This window comes from Arvicola amphibius, chromosome 8 (assembly GCF_903992535.2).
Source record: "Arvicola amphibius chromosome 8, mArvAmp1.2, whole genome shotgun sequence".
NCBI classification, from domain to species: Eukaryota; Metazoa; Chordata; class Mammalia; order Rodentia; family Cricetidae; genus Arvicola; species Arvicola amphibius.
Genome location: NC_052054.1, coordinates 105,067,995 through 105,084,244, shown reverse-complemented (window position 1 = coordinate 105,084,244; position 16,250 = coordinate 105,067,995). Strand labels below are relative to the sequence as shown.

General features: G+C 44.3%; 1 protein-coding gene across 6 annotated transcripts in view; it reads left to right on the top strand.

The window, feature by feature from the left end:
• Positions 1-16,250, top strand: part of Dis3l2 (DIS3 like 3'-5' exoribonuclease 2) — a 363,987-nt gene that overhangs the window by 280,415 nt on the left and 67,322 nt on the right. For all 6 annotated transcript variants that reach the window (XM_038339065.2, XM_038339064.1, XM_038339061.2 and 3 more), the window contains one exon: positions 11,483-11,716. In XM_038339065.2, coding sequence (XP_038194993.1) covers positions 11,483-11,716 — 234 coding nt within the window. The remainder of the gene's footprint in view (positions 1-11,482; positions 11,717-16,250) is intronic.

Genomic DNA, 16,250 nt, shown 5'->3' with positions numbered 1-16,250 from the left:
AATAAAAAATAAACACTTAGCATCCTTAAGGACCAGCACTGTCCAGTACAGTAAAGCTTAGATGCAGTAAACTTGACATATGCAATAAGAGCCTTTTGGGATCTCCTTCCCTCCCTCCCTCCCTCCCTCCCTCCCTCCCTCCCTCCCTCCCTCCCTCCCTCCCTCCCTCCCTCTCCCCCTCCCTCCTTCCCTCCCTCCATTTCCCTGTCCCTCTCTTCCCTTTTCTCCTTCTCTCCCACCCCCTCTCTCCTCCCCCCCCCAGACAGGGTCTCACTATGTAACCATGGATAGCCTAGAACTTGCTATGTAGACTCATAAGATCACAGAAATCCACCTGCCTCAGCCCTACACCTGCCCCTGTCACCATGCACAGCTCATGTAGTTCACCTTCATGCATGAAGAGATAACCAAGTGGAAAGCATCTTTCCTGAAATAAAATCAGCAAAGCACACTTATAAGGAGAAGAAGCTATTTATGCTACAGTAGCTAACTTAGAAGGACTGTTTTCGGGGGGGGGGGGGGCTTTTAAAAATATAAAGCAGGATAGAAGAAATGAGAGTCATGATTCTAGTTTGAAATGAAGTTGAATAGTTGAATATTCCAGAACAAGCAAAGCAAAGCAAATTAGAGATACCCAGACAACCTGAGACACCCAGAATCTGCTCTGTGACAGTTCTAGAAACTAGAGCAGAGGAAACAGGAAGAAATGCTGAAGAAAACCGTCCATTCCTAGAGAATGTGACTTTCCAGGTGGAAAAAGCTCATTACAACCCCAGTGGTGGAGACATGTCGTCTCTAACATATAAATCATCATAGAGCTTCAGGATCTAGGAGACAAGGAAAAGACCCAGAAAGCTTCTATAAAGGGCCAAGAGAAAGCCACACACAATAGACCAGAAGGCAGAGCAAGTTCAGACTCTTTCATAACATTCTTAGAAGCTTTGTGATACCGCAGAGAGAGCTTGTTTCTGTCTAGAAGGCTAGGATTCCTATAAAATGTACTCAGCTAAGCTGACAGTAAACTGAAAGTCAAAAATCATATCTTCAGGGCCTGGAGAGATGGCACAGCAATAAGGGCACTGTCTGCTCTTCCAGAAGACTGGGGTTCAATTCCCAGCACCCACATGGCAGCTCACAACTTTGTGTAACTCCAGCTCCAGGGGACCCAACAAACCTTACACAGACATACACAAAAGAAAACACCAATGCACATACAGATAGATAGATAGATAGATAGATAGATAGATAGATAGATAGATAGATAGAAGATAGACAGATAAATAGGTAGGTGAGTGGATAGATAGATAGATAGATAGGTGAGAAAATAAATGAGTAGATAGATAGGTGGATAGATAGATAGATAGATAGATAGATAGATAGATAGATAGATAGATAGATAGATAGATAACAAAAAGCATATCTTCAGGCATGTGAAGTCTCAGAGACAAAGCAGCACTTATAAGGCCCTTTTCCAGGAAGCTTCATAATGTCTTCTTGGATCTGTAATCATAGAAGCTGAGGCAGGAAGCTTGTGAGTTAAAGGCCAGATGGGGTTACTCAGAGAAAATGTCTCAAAAATAAGTGAGAAGAGAGGGGAAATAAAAGGGAAAAGAGGAGGAGGAGAAAAGAAGAAGAAGAGGAGGAGGAGGAGGAGGAAGATGACGATGACGACGACAAAGAAGAAAGCTGATGGCTTTATGGTTAAAAGTACTTGCCATTGCAAATGTGAGGGCTTGAGTTCAAATCCCCAGAAACCATGGAAAGCCAGGCCTAGTTGTGAATATCTGTTGTCCCAGTGCTCCTACTTTGAGATGTGGAGCAGAACAAAGAGAATCCCTGGAAGCTCTGGGCCCACTGCCTCAATCTATACTAGAAAGTGGGAACTGACTCTTGAGGTTGTCCTCTGGCATCTGTATGTGCACCATGACAGAAGTGGCCACATACACACAAATGTACAAAATGCACACACATACAAGTGCACACTATGTGAGATCATAAGTTCATGTCCATTTTAGAAAGACACAGCAGAAAGCTTGCTGTTTCTCCTCTGACATGTGGAAGGTGCTTTGTGAAAGCAGCTGCTGTGTTGGAGTCATGAAGATAGGCCCTCACCAGGCACTGGACTGACTGGCACTTGATCTGGAACTTCTAGCCTTCAGAACTATGGGAAATAAATTTTTATGGCTTAAACCACTTGGTTTGTGATGTTATTTTGTTATAGCAGCCTGAACAGACTAACACAGTATCAGATGAACTTTGTTAATGAGGTTATATAAAAATCCATTGAGAATAGACTTTTTACCCAGGCATGACTTTTTAATGTATAGTGGCCATTTAGAAAATACTGACTTAATATGCTGATCTCTAACTGTGGGCACATTTTATTATATAGTATTTTTAAAACTATATAGTTAATGGCATTGCTTTTCTTATTAGTCAAATATTTTCAGTATTAGAAAGCCCACAAGCTCATATATTAGATGCAGGGTTACTAAAATTCTAATTTTATGAAAATTCAACTTGTGTCATCAATGATAAGCAATGTCAATTGTTTCCTTGAAGTACAAATACCTCAGTCTAAATAGCCATGGTCTCCATGTCAGCTGTTCTTCATATGAAAATGATATGTTTGTGAGGATGTTACCAGTTTAGCCTACAGATAGGTATATGCATGTTTTTCCTCCACAGGTCATCCTCCTCCCTCATGAAGTTTAAGTGACAAAGACAAGTGCTTGGGGCCGAGACATAGAAAAGTAATGGATTTTACTTGTCCAGTGAGAACATTCTAAATTGATCTAGCTCTTTTATCACTGCCAGTGTGCGGTAGGGGGAGTAGTGTGACTGCTATGTCCCACACAGGTGAAATAGTTCACCTGCCAAGGCTTCTAGACCATTGCTGTAAATGGCAGTATGCAGCAGTTTGTGTAACACCCTGGATTATGACTGAAAATAGTTTGGACCACATAGACCCCTGAATGGGACTCAGAAGCCTATAGGAGTCCATGAACCATATTGTGAAAATGAAGACTGCTGTTTGATCAAGCAAACTAAGATAAAACAGATATGAAGCTGATGAAAGAGAAAGCTATACAGTGAAAACTTTGTGTTTTAATAGTTCTGAGACAGCTGCAGCTTGGGCTGCATAGTGAGTGCTAGGTCAGTCAGGGCCACATAGTAAGACCCTGTCTCAGAACAAACAAACAAAAAGATGGTGTTAGAATGATATATACTTTAAGTAGAAAAAATTCAACTGTAGATAACATAAGAAAAGCATCACAATAAGCCCCCATCCCTGTATCCCAGATTCAGTACTGTCAAGACTTTGTTCTCTGTTAAGACTACAGCTTTTTATCTGCATGGGAGGTAGAAAAGAGAAGATCTTCTGAGTAAATTGGAAGCATGGGGATCATAGGAGAGGGTAGAAGAGGAGGGGGCGATGAAGGGAAGGGAGCAGAGAAAAATGTATAGCTCAATAAAAACATAAAAAATTGTAAAAGAAAGAGTCCTCCTGCCTCCATGTGAGGATGTTTGTTTCTTCTGATGATTAAAAAACAGACAAATCACAGAGAATTTATAAAATAAAAGGAGATATTTGATGTAATTTTCTTCATTTTTATGCAAAAAACTACAGAATTTTAAAACAAACTACAGACATGTCAGTTCACCCCTGTGTGTTTTGATGTACGACTAAAACTCTGGACATTTCTTATATAACCACAGTGTTCTCAGCATACCTAACAATGAATGCCGGTATCAGGATGTCATCCAAGCCTAGTCCCTAATACATTTCCTGGTTCTCTCCAGTTGATCCGTCTAAATTGGAATCAAATAGTTACAAACATTACATTTAGTCTTTATAGTTTTTAACTATCTGTACAAAGTTCCTTTTCAAGATCTAAAAGGCAAACATTATCTGAACTACAGAGAGGGAACTATGTACACAGTGTGCCAGCAGCCATATTCTGCTGGACATGGGAGCGAGCTTAGGGGCAGTGAATGGAAAATGAACAAAAGGGAACAGAAAAGAATGCCAATAGTGGTTATATTTGGATAGTGGGACGGTAATTTTTTTTCTATTTTCTAATGCTCTTTAAAATTTGAGTAACTTCTATATTTTTATACTTTTAAAATTTATAACTAAATAGAAAATAAAAGCCCATAGAAGCATCCTAACTTGAATCAAGAAAAGAACACTGTATTTGAATTATGCTGCTAGGGCAGACCTGAGAAATAGAAGCTGACTAGTCTAATGCTAAGCTAGATATGGGGGTCATTAAAGAAACACTAGAAAAATGTGAACTCTAATACTCACTGGCCTTTGGTTTGTTTTTTGTTTGTTTGTTTTTTGTTTTTTTGCTTTTGGAAGCAGTGTATGGAACCCAGGTCTGCATGATGAGGGCTGGAAGACAGGTAAAAGAGAGGCACATGTCTACAAGAGTGCTGGGCCTCCCTCCAAACCACACCAGATAGGAAGTATGAGGGTTGGAATTGTGGACAGGGTTGTGGGGCAAGGTCCACTAACCACACTCTTCACTTTGTGGTCACCCAAATACCCTCCCCAGACCCAGTGACCACATGAGAGGTAGATCAGTTGGTAAACCTGGGGATGTGGTGACATCTCTCACCCACAGTCAAGATGTCCATAATGAAAGATTCAATACCATATTCCAGGCCCTAGGACTCCAGTCCAAGACACTGCAAAGGAAAACCTGAGTCAAGCTTGAGACCAGATGAGAAGTCAGGGTGCCATGGAAGGCCATAGAGACCAAGATAGCTCCTCTTCAAGAGCCTAGGTGAACAGAGAGGAGCAAGTTCAACGCCTGTGTAACTGAAGCCCCAGACTGAGTTTGCAGGTTCTGGGGAGCTTCTCTTGGTATAGGGGATTAGGTTAGAAGGGGTGGCGCAGGGCCAGGAGCACCAGGCCACACTTTCTTATAGCCACCAGTCTCTCCTGGTACAGAAGTAGAGCAGGCTTTGCAGGCCTCCTCGGGTTATTGCAATATCCTGCTTTCTAAGGCAGGTATGATCTGCTACCAGAAGGCTGCTCCAACATTTTTCAAAATATGGATACTTTCAGCATCCACACTGAAACCTCTACTTTCATTAAACCAGTGCTGGTGACACTCTTCTTCTGCTTCAGTATTTCTCTCTGCCTTTCCCCATCCTTCCCTGCTCATCACTCTGTAAAACTGCCCCATTGTAACCTGAGAAAAAGCCCTTGTTTTCTGGATTTATTAATGGTCACTCTCTCAGTCGTTAGATCTCTAGCCCCCTTCACTTCTGCTACATTGAGCAAGTCCAAGCTGTTCTGCCTTTGTAACTGTGCTTCTCTTCATAGCCACAAAGGTAGGACAGCTTGGACTTGTTCTTCTTTCTCTTAACACAGTGACTACCTTAGTTCCAGTCCACATGGTCTTTTTTTTTTTTTTTTTTTGGTTTTTCGAGACAGGGTTTCCCTGTAGTTTCTAGAGCCTGTCCTGGAGCTAGCTCTTGTAGACCAGGCTGGCCTCGAACTCAGAGATCCTCCTGCCTCTGCCTCCCGAGTGCTGGGATTAAAGGCGTGCGCCACCACCGCCCGGCTAAATGAGGTTAATATCATCATCTCCGTTTTTTTTTTTTTTTTTTTTTTTTTTTTTTTTGGTTTTTCGAGACAGGGTTTCTCTGCGGCTTTGGAGCCTGTCCTGGAGCTAGCTCTTGTAGACCAGGCTGGTCTTGAACTCACAGAGATCCGCCTGCCTCTGCCTCCCGAGTGCTGGGATTAAAGGCGTGCGCCACCACTGCCTGGCCCACATGGTCTTAATCTGGGAATTTTTAGTCTGTTTCTCCACTAGAAGCTGAATCTGACTCCTGATTAGCTCCTAAAGTCCAATATTTGAAGCCTCACCTACAGAGACTTACCTCTCCCTGAATGACCGTCTGTCACCCACCCCAGGCCCTTACACTTCTATCTTGCCACCAAGGGGTTTGTTGAACTTAACAAGGGATTGTTCACTGAGACTCCATACATGCTTCTGCCCTTTCTTTGAAGACTCTTCCTCTCAGTTCTGCCAGCAAGAAACCTGCTTAGCCTTTGTGATCCAGCTGAAACGCCAGGGCCTCACACGTCTTACAGTTCCTCATTCACTTAGTAAGCCCTGCACAGCACTTGTGCTTACACACCGTGCAGCTGCTGATTACATCCCCATCAAAGAAGGAACTATTCTCTCCTTGCACCTTCAACTTAAAGTAAGTCATCTTGGGATTTTTTTTAATTTGTTTTTTAATAAGAGCTATTGGAGTGTATCTGTAGGCTGAGTGTAAGATAAACAGACAAGATGAGAAAGAAGTGACATTTTTGAAGCCTGGTTGAGAAGGTGGTAGTAGGCGCAGGATTCAGCCTGTGTGGAGATGTATTCCCACAGGACAAGAAACTCCCTCTCTCCTCCCTGAACAGAACAAAGGTAGGGGCTGGGAATGGGCTTCACTAGGTCATGGGAAGGTACTTAGATGAGGTTCCTGTCAGACTCCCCAGTGGTGAACGTCATCTGCTCTGCACTTTAGGGCTATTTCTACTCCATTCTGTTCTCCTGCCACACTCTTAAGCCCACACCCAAGTTTTCCTTCTCCCCAATAGTTCAGTGTCCTATACCCAGAACGTGCTTAGAAGCCATTTCGTCATGTTTCCACATCTGTTTCCACTCTTCTAGTTAGAAGGTGAACCCCGCCCCCGGCCAGGTAAGCACATACATTCTCAAAAGCCTCTCCAGCCCTCTGAAGTTGCATGCTGAGAGTCGAGCAGTGTCTCAGGAAGCCCCCCCTCCACCCCCGGTTTCTCACAGCCTTGATCTTCATCCCTTAATGACCCCTGCGGACTTGCATGCCTTGCCACACTGGCCTGCCAGATACCAACCCTGAAAAACTTCAGAAGCAACTGTTGTATTTTTCCCATGGTCCATAGCAAGCTCGTGGAACAAGGTTCATATGGTGCCATGTAGTTTAGGACTTCTGCTAGAAGCAGTGCTGGGTGTTGTGTTTCATGCCCAGGCACCTACTAGATACCTTTCCTGAGCATCTCCAGAGGTACAGGAGCTTCTCAGACTGGTTCTGAGGATCAGAGAGGATTTCCAGAATCTCTCCCCTTTGTCATTACCAGGGACAGAGCCTAGCTGTTTTATTTCAGACATGTAGTGACACCTCTGTTGCAAGCGGGGGAGAGGATGGAAAGAACTGCCATCTTCCATATTCCTCATGTCCCAGTTTCCTGCTGAAGGCACCAGCCAACTAGATGGCTTACCTAAGGTCACTTCAGAGGGACAACAGAACTTAGTTGTGAACACTAATTTTGCTGTGAATCTTGGGGATGAAAAATCAGAATTCAAAATGAAACATTTCCAAGAAACAGAATAAGACGTTTGTTTTATAAAACAACAGAACAGGTGTCTGTGCTGAATATCTTTACAACAAGGACAAGGGGCTCCGGGAGCTGGCTTACATGTGACCTGCTCAAAGAAAGGCTGAGGTGCTAGATTCACCTGGCAGAAGGTGTCTGTGTTTCCTGGGTCAAGATTTCCTCCCCTGCTTCCCACATTCTCCTTCCTGACTTTCCTTACTCCCTCCTTCCCCTCCTCCAGGTTCCTTCCTGTGCAGTGACAAGGCCCAGAGATGAGTATTTAAAGACTCCTCCTTGCCAGTCCTCAGAAGGAAACACTGTGAATGTTCCACCTGTTCAAGTGCCTTCACTCCCGTCATAGGAACAAAATCCTGTCTCCTGGCCACACCAGAGTAGCTAGTTTCGTTTCCCTCTAGCACAGTGGGTCTCAGCCTTCCTAATGCTGGACCCTTTCATACAGTTTCTCATGTTGTGGTCCCCAGCCATAAAATGATTTCATTACTGTAATTTTGCTACTGTCGTAAAATTTGATATAAATACGTGACGTGCAGGATATTTACCCAAGGGGATTGAGACCCATAGGTCGAGAACAGCTGCTCTAGTATGTGTATGTGGCAAAGACTTGGTTTCCTCTGTTTCCTTGTCTTTAGAAGTTCACACAACTGCCAACAGATCAGGGTAGCAAAGGACCTAATGATCTCTCTGGGGACTGGAGGACAAACCAGAAGAATACTGAGACTATGTAATTAACTCCAGTTTCTTTTCTATGCAAATTCTGACCTGTAAACAAACGGACTTAGAACCCAGAAAGGCCTACAGACTTGGAACCAGGCTGTGCTGGCAGGCTTCTGGGGCACAGACCTTCGCAGGCTCTGTCCTGTCCCTACCCCACTTGCTTCACACAGCAAGAGCAAGCTGTGGAATAAATGGAGTTGCTGCTGCTGGGGTGGCAGCCTTGTTACAATTTCATTCTACACTGCTGTCTTTCCCCTGTTATAAGAAATCTGAGTCCCAATCAGTTACCGCTGGCCTCAATTGAGGGAGGGTCTAGTGAAGGAGCCCCCCCCCCCGCCATCCCTGCTGACTCTGAAACCACCCCACACTTTTGACCTTCCTGTAGAGAGCCAGCCTTCCTTCTGTCCAGCACTACCTGCCCTTTGCTGTCTCGCAGCCTCTACTTTCTGCCCAGGTCTTTTCCAGACACTTTCCTCTTGGCACATTTGGCATGCACTTTGACCACACTGACCAGGATGGCCTGGCCAAGGCTATAAGAAGCAGTGGCAGTCAGCTCTACCTGCCCCATGCACCACCACTTCAGGCAGCCTGCTTGGTTCCAATAAAGAAAATGTTTCTGCCATCACAGGCCTTTTGAACTAAGTGTTTTCTGTGTGGAAATCCAGAGATGCAGAAGTCATTCCACATCTAGTTATTTACAATTTTAAATTAGTTTCATTAATAGTTTTTAAACCAAAGATATCTTAATGAGATGCTGAGACTTTTTAGAGGATAATTTCTTAAAAACATTTGCATGAAATAGGACAGGTTGTCTAAAGGTTTCTCCATATGTTATGACCTTCAGCTAAAAATAAGCGTGTGTGTGTGTGTGTGTGTGTGTGTGTGTGTGTGTGTGTGTGTGTGTGTGTCCATCCACTAGATTTTTTATTTTGAATCTTTAGATATGGACCTAAGAGTTTGTGTGATTCTTGAGAATTTCCCATCTTTTTGCCCAGCTGTAAAATTGACTGTAGAATGCCCCTTCCTCCAGACATGTCAAAGTGATGCTCAAAGGCAGTGGGCCTGAGGCTGGGGCCAACAGCACTGTGCTGTTTTAGGTCTTGGAGTAAGTATTTAAGTACTGGAGCAGGGTACCTCCTTAAACAATGTGTTTCCCAGACACATGCCTCCAGTCAGTAGTGGCAGGGTGTTTAACCTGACATTCTGAACAGTGGCACCCCATGTGTATGCTAGATGAAGAAGGGAGTGGCCTGGATCCTGTGTTATGCAAAGGAGACAGGACACAAGCTCCTCTAGGGTTTTGCCCAAGTGTTCCCTGTTCCTCCTCCTCCTCCTCTTCTTTCTCCTCTCCCCACCCCCCCCCCATCTTTTCCATGAAAAGCTCTTTGTCTTCTGCCATTGGCCCTGGTCATGGGCTGGGTGTTGATGTGAGTACAGTTTTCAGACTGGAAATGAATGAGGTGTTCCATCAAGAGAGGCCTGCCTTCTGTCCTATGTGGCTGACTGCTCCCAGGTTTCCTCCATGTGGGTCTTTGCTGCTTTCTCTGTGGGCAGCTGCCCCTGGCTGGCATCCGTCTATTGGCTTTCCTAGAGGTACTTTCAAGACTGCTTTTCCTAGAACAGGAACTATTCTAGTACATGTCAGCTGTGCCTCCTACAAGTCCTGAGCCATGGTAAAGCCAGGCAGCCTTGTTGAGGAAGGAAGGAAGTTCACAAAGGCTCCCTTTTGTGTGTTTGTGAAGAAGGCTGGTGCAGAAGTTCAGAGAAGCAGGAATGAAATAGAGAAGGGAAGTTAGGAAAAGGCGCTATGGGAACCAGCACTGAGGTTGAAGTTTGGTAGTATCCATGTGGGTGGTGGAGAAAGGATATCTGTCCTTGCCAAGAAGGAAACAAAAGGGCAGAAGTGCCCATCAGGCAAGGATAGGTGCATATAATAATATAGTGCACTGCTAGTGGGCATGTGCACAACCTTTGGTGAGGAATAGTAGGCATATACACTTTAAGAACTCCTTAGGGTTACACATGGCTGCTAGTCAGGGTTCAACAATCAGAGGGTACCAAACAAGCAACAGATGTGTAGAGCCAGGACACATGGGCTTACAGAAAGAAGGGCATCTAAGAGCTTTCTACAGCTTGCTGCAGAATTTTGTGCATAAATATTTAGAGTACTCAGAACATTTGTTAGATTTTTAAAGCAGTGCTTATTCCTCCGGCTTATGTGAAAACAGATAGCTCTTTCATTGTGTGGTACTTACCATCATTTGAGTATCACATACCAGGGAAGAGGATGCAGGCTGCAGGAGGCCATATATCAAGACCTGGTGTGGGAAGGAGTCCATGAACTAGCTCACTGGGAAGTATAAGAAGGGTCGCACAGGTATAAGCTGCCACCATCTGTCAGGAGGCTGAAAACAGGCTGCCTAACAAACATATACACATGGCCAGGCTTGGGGAAAGGAAGGGGACTAGTTTGGGAAGGAAATGAACAAAGGAAAGAAACTATATTCTCCAGACCACGAGAATGAAGAGGTCACAGCCCTGCCCCTTTAGAGGAGGCTGGGGTTCCATTCAGGACATATGGGTATGCTCAGGGCTCAAGCCTGGGTGGCCTGGATGGATTCTTTTAGAGGCCTTTAGTTGCACCTGCCTACAGACTGTTGGCCAGCCCCTGGGACTGGCTCTGTAGCTGTCCTTGCCTATAGCATGCAGGTTTCATGATTGCCAGACATGAGGCCTACCTGCCATAGTAAAACTCAAAGAGCATAGGCATGAACTCAAAGAGTCCCTTGTAGTTTACAATAGAGCTAGTTCCTGGAATAATCTGAAAGTATGGTTTTAGAAATTTGAAGAAAAATTTAAAAATTAAAGTCTAATATTCTAGACTCCTTATTAAGATCTTTGCTCTGGGTGAATCAAAATGTGAACAGGAGCTGCTCTTCTCCGGCTGCCTGCATTGTCATTTTTAAAAAGCTGGGGAGGGTGAGTGATCACAAGGTTCACTGCATCTATCCAGAATAAAAGCTGTGTTTGGTAGAGATTCATTGTGTGGACAGCTCTTGGGCTCTTGTCTTTTCATTGCTTTCTCTAAGCCATCAGCCAGCCCTCAGAGCCCCATTGATGACCTGTCATCCAAACTAATAGAAACTCTTCCCATGTGCCCTTCAGTGCAAGTCTCCCATGTGGCCTTATTTTGTGCCTGGGGAAGTACATAGACCTCAACTGTCTGTTGAATTCTGCCAGGGCATGGTAATCTAAACTCACTGAGGGCAGCAGCTTCTGTGTCTGGTTCATTCCTATGACACAAGTCAGAGCACACAGTCAGCACTTCATTGAGTATGTGTGTATGAATGGTTATGCACAGTCAGTCTGTCTTTGCAGATACTTGAGGAGTGGTTTGGCCGCACTGTCATCCGTTCCTGCACCAAACTGAGCTACGACCATGCCCAGAGCATGATTGAAAGTCCAACTGAGAAGATCCCTGAGGAAGAGCTGCCTCCCATCTCTCCAGAACACCGTCCTGAGGAGGTCCACCAGGCAGTCCTGAACCTGCACAGCATTGCCAAGCAGCTTCGCCAGCAGCGCTTTGTGGATGGTGCCCTCCGTTTAGATCAGGTCAGTGAATCTTTTTGTTCAGTGCAATCTTGAGTTTGGCTTGTGCCCAACACCCAAGGGTGAGAGGCTGCCTGGTGGTCTCTTTCTCTTAGCCTGTTTCCCCAGCCACTCTACCACACCATGGTAACATGAGTCAAGGGAAGATAGTAGCTGTATAGGTAGCTCTCTGACTCCCAGCTGCTCTTACCTGGAAAGCCTGTGTCCAGGATTGAATTCTCACTTGTTAGATGACATTGCTGTGACAGGTGCCTGGGAAAAACAAAGGAGGAAGGACTCATTTTTGGCTCATGGTTTCAGAGGAACTTGGAAATTGGCTCTGTTGTTTCTGGCCCACAGTGAGAGAGAATGACATGTGAGAAACATGTGGCCCAGTGGAGCCACTTGTCCCATGGCAGCCAATAAGCAGAGAGAGATAGAGAAACAGACAGACATGTAAAGGGGCACACTTTCCAGGGCACACCCCAGTGATATCGGTGAATCTAAGAGCTAGTTCTTTGAGACAATAAACAAGATTGACAGACCCTTGGTCCAACTAGCCAAAAGAAATAAAGAGGACCCAAATTAACAAAATCAGAAAGGAATAGGGAAACATTACAACAGACACCAAAGAAATTCATAGTTTCATAAGGGAATACTTTAAAAACCTGTACTCCATTAAGTTGGAAAATCTAAAAGAAATGGATGAGTTTCTAGATTCAGCCAAACCACCAAAATTAAACCAAAAAGAAGTCAACAACCTAAACAGACCCATAACAAATGAGGAGATTGAAATAGTAATAAAAAGTCTTCCAGCTAAAAAGAAAAGTTCAGGGCCAGATGGATTCACAGCAAAATTTTACCAGACTTTCAAAGAAGGTCTTCAGCCAGTCCTACTTAAATTATTAAAGAAGAAGAAGGAAAAGGAGAAGAAGGAGCACTCCCAAGTTTCCTCTGTGAAGCCTGTGGTCTCTTTATGTCACCAGTTGTGTGTTCCCTTACAGAGGCTTCTTCCTCTACTCCCTGCTTCGCTCTTGGTGTTCCTGAGGATGGAGACCACCTTCCTGTCATCTCCATCAACAGTCCCTCCCTGATTCTACGGGTCTAGGTTGCCACTAATGATGCCAGAATCAGTGTCTCTAGCTTTGACCTCCCTCCCTAGCTGTCTAACCTTGCCACCTGCCTTTATTATACCTGCCTGAGTACCCTCCGCATCTCACCAGTGCTCGCTCACCCTTCCTTCTGCATAAAGTGGTACACAGGCTTCCTGGTGTCCTCCTCCCCCTCTGCTCCACTGGGGCATTGTATGTGCGTGCTCCCAGACCTGGATGTACCAGCTGCACAAGATACTGTACTTATGCTTTGATTAAATATTACACAGACTGACCAAATACAAGTCTCAAAAGAAAGCTAGAGAGATGACTCAGTGGTTAAGAGCACTGGCTGTTCTTCCAGAGAACCTAAGTTCAATTCCCAGCACCCACATGGCAGCTCACAACTGTCTGTAACTCCAGTTCCAGGGGATCTGATGCCCTCATACAGACATAAATGCAAGAAAAACACCAATGCACATAAAATAAGAATAAATCATTAAAAATTTTTAAAAAGAAAGAAATCTATTTGCTTTGTAAACACAAATGTTTTAGAAAGACCTGGATGAGACAAATCTTCAGAGTTTCTCTTCTTTAGGTAAGACAGCTGCATAGGGAGCTGGGAAATCCTAAAACTCAGGAGGCACCTGGACTCAAGTCACTTTAAATTTAATTAGGGGGCTGGGGTGGTCTTCAGAAAATGAATTAGGTTTTGTTTTCTCAAAAAAGACTATGGAAATCTATGGTGTTGGCACCTGTAATCCCAGCATCCTAGAGGCTAAAACAGGAGAATTGAAAATTCAAGGCCACATGAGATGAATGTCAAGACCTTTGAAGCAAAAAAGAAAAAAGGAGGGAGCAAGGGAGAAAGGAAATGAATAAATTTTGTTTTCTCTCACTCTGTAGTTCAGGCTGGACTTGAACTCATGGTTAGCCTCCTGCTTCACTTTCCAGATGGTGGGATTACAGGTGTGAGCCAACACACCAGGCACAAGCTTTTATTTTTCAAAGCCTTGCTCTTTTCAAAAAATGGTGAAGAAATGTACATTTATGTAAATTAAGACAAAATGTTAAGTTGGGTACTTTGTGTGCCTCTTCTGCATAATTCCCTTATTTACTTGACGTTGGCAGTGACAACAGTTACCCAAGCCCAGGAAATGAGAGGCTTTCTGAAGTTCCATTTTGAGATGTTTCCCCATCAGGTTGCTATAACAAGTTCAACTGGATTAAATAGTCTGTGAACTGGGGTAAAACAAAGGCAACCTCAGCTCCCTCCATTAGAAGAGGTGTGGTCATCAGGGGCATGACTACAAGTTATTGATGGAGGATGAGCTGTTGGCATGTCTGAGAATCAAAACTTTATTGCTGAAAAGACTTTAAATATCTGTATCTCAGTGGCTCTCTTAACTCATAAATTAGAAGACTGATGTCCCTACAGGTAAATGAGTTACTTATTGCCAGACATCCAAGTAGCTCTCTCTTTGTTTGGTTTTTCTTCATTTATTACACCATGTTGACATAAGAGGAAAAAAAGTTTGCCTTTAAAGTGGGGGGGGGACACCCTCAAAACTAATTAGGTTCTGGTTAATTAAGGTTTGAAAATAATGAATTTGTATCCTTGGAGTTGATTCTTTAGTCCCCAGAAAACAAGTCTATAGACCCCACATTAGATGGAGACATCCGTCAGTGCAGCCAAGGACACTGGGGAGACCATTTATAAATCAGCTAAATGGCTTTTTTTCAGAAGCCACTGCATTTGTTCTCCTGTCCCTAGTTCCTTCTTTGCCCTCACAAGCCCATTTTTCCTTGGTGCCTTTTCAGAGGCCTGCTGTTTAGAGTTCTCGGAAGCTTTGTCTGCCGTAGCTCTCTGTGTCCATGTTTTGAGAGGCAGTCCTCTAAAAGCATGTCCTTTTATGTCAGCTGCAATTAGAGCTCAGTTTCTGCCAACTCAGAGGCATGTCTTTTAAGAAATCAGTTTGTTTGATGACCCTGAGAGTGAGTGAGGATGAAGGACGAGGTGCTAATATGGTGCCTGTTTGCAGATTCAGGGACATGGGCTTGATAAGTGCAGAGAGGAAGAGCAGCTTGACCATGGGGTGTTTGGAATCAGCAACTTAGGCCTCAGATTCTGGCCCCATCTGAGATCGTGAGCTTCAGCCCCTGCCCAGCTGCCTGGATCCAGGTCCCTAGGACACCAGCTGACAGTCTTGTTCTCTGAGCCTGGAGTGCTGGCCTATGCTGGGAAGCAGTATAGAATGCTGTTTTCAGGCAGAATAGCTCTCTCAATGGTGCTCACCTAGAGCTGGTCCCTGATTTTAACAAAGTTCTCTTCCGAGAGGTGATTCTCCTTTATGTCACTGCCCCAAAAGCGATATGGGCCTCCAAGACCACTTTGTGATTTTTGGTCAGCTGAGTTGAATAATGACCCTTCTGAGTGGCTTGTCTCCAAATCCACATTTTCTGCTGCCAGGATAGTTCAAGATGATACAGATGGCTGCTTTATTATAATTATTTTTTACAGCATATGTCTCTCCTGCATCTTAAAAGAGGGCTCAAATTCTAGGGCCAAGACTTCTATGTGTGTAAAATAAAAGAAATCGCAATGGTTTCTAACATCCACACCCTGAGCGTGATACAGGGGTGTTGTCAGAGGGCTTCTGTTTATGACCAGCACAAGGCCCTCAGCAGTTGCCATTTGAGAGGAAGATAGAGCTGCCTGGCTTGGGTGCACATAAGACCCTGTGTCCCCTTTGGGGTTCTAGCTTAGCTATTGCCTTTAGAAAAGGTATCGTGGGAAGAAGTATAGTATCAAAGGGACCCGCAGTACTAAGACGTCTTTGAAATACTGGCTGATGGCAGAAAACTCCACCACTGCTTTTTGAAGCTCTTTTAACCTACTTCTCTTCAGCCAGGTTAAGGCTTCCATGAGAAACAAGCCAGAGACTTGCAGAGGTCAGTCAGCCCTCCCACCCCCAGCAGTCAGTACTATGATTCTCTGAATTCTCAGAGGGCCTTGGGAATCAAGTGAAGGAAACCAGGGGTAAAATCCTTAGTATTTAAAGGAGACTTTACTAAGTTCTTGGCTCTGTCATCCATGAAACCTACTTGACACAGTTTTAAGGCCCAAACTCCATGCAAGTTTCTTTATAAAGGTAGCCTTACTAATGGAAGTCAGTCACTTTTGAATACCCTGGGACTCAAACTGTGGGATGCTGTTATGCTTGACCCTAACCTAGCTTAGCCTTTCAATCAGCATTGGCAGGCTTTCCCAGGAAGGGCCAGATAGTAGACGACATGAGCTGCTGGTCCATAAGATCTGTCTCTGTGACTCGGCCTTGCATGCAGTGTGAAAGTGCCAAGTGCTCCAGATGAATGAAGTAGTTGACATGCAGTAAATTTAAAGGTCGCTGAGATTTGGATTCCATATTATTGTCATGGGTCACAAAATATTATTCTTCATTTGATTA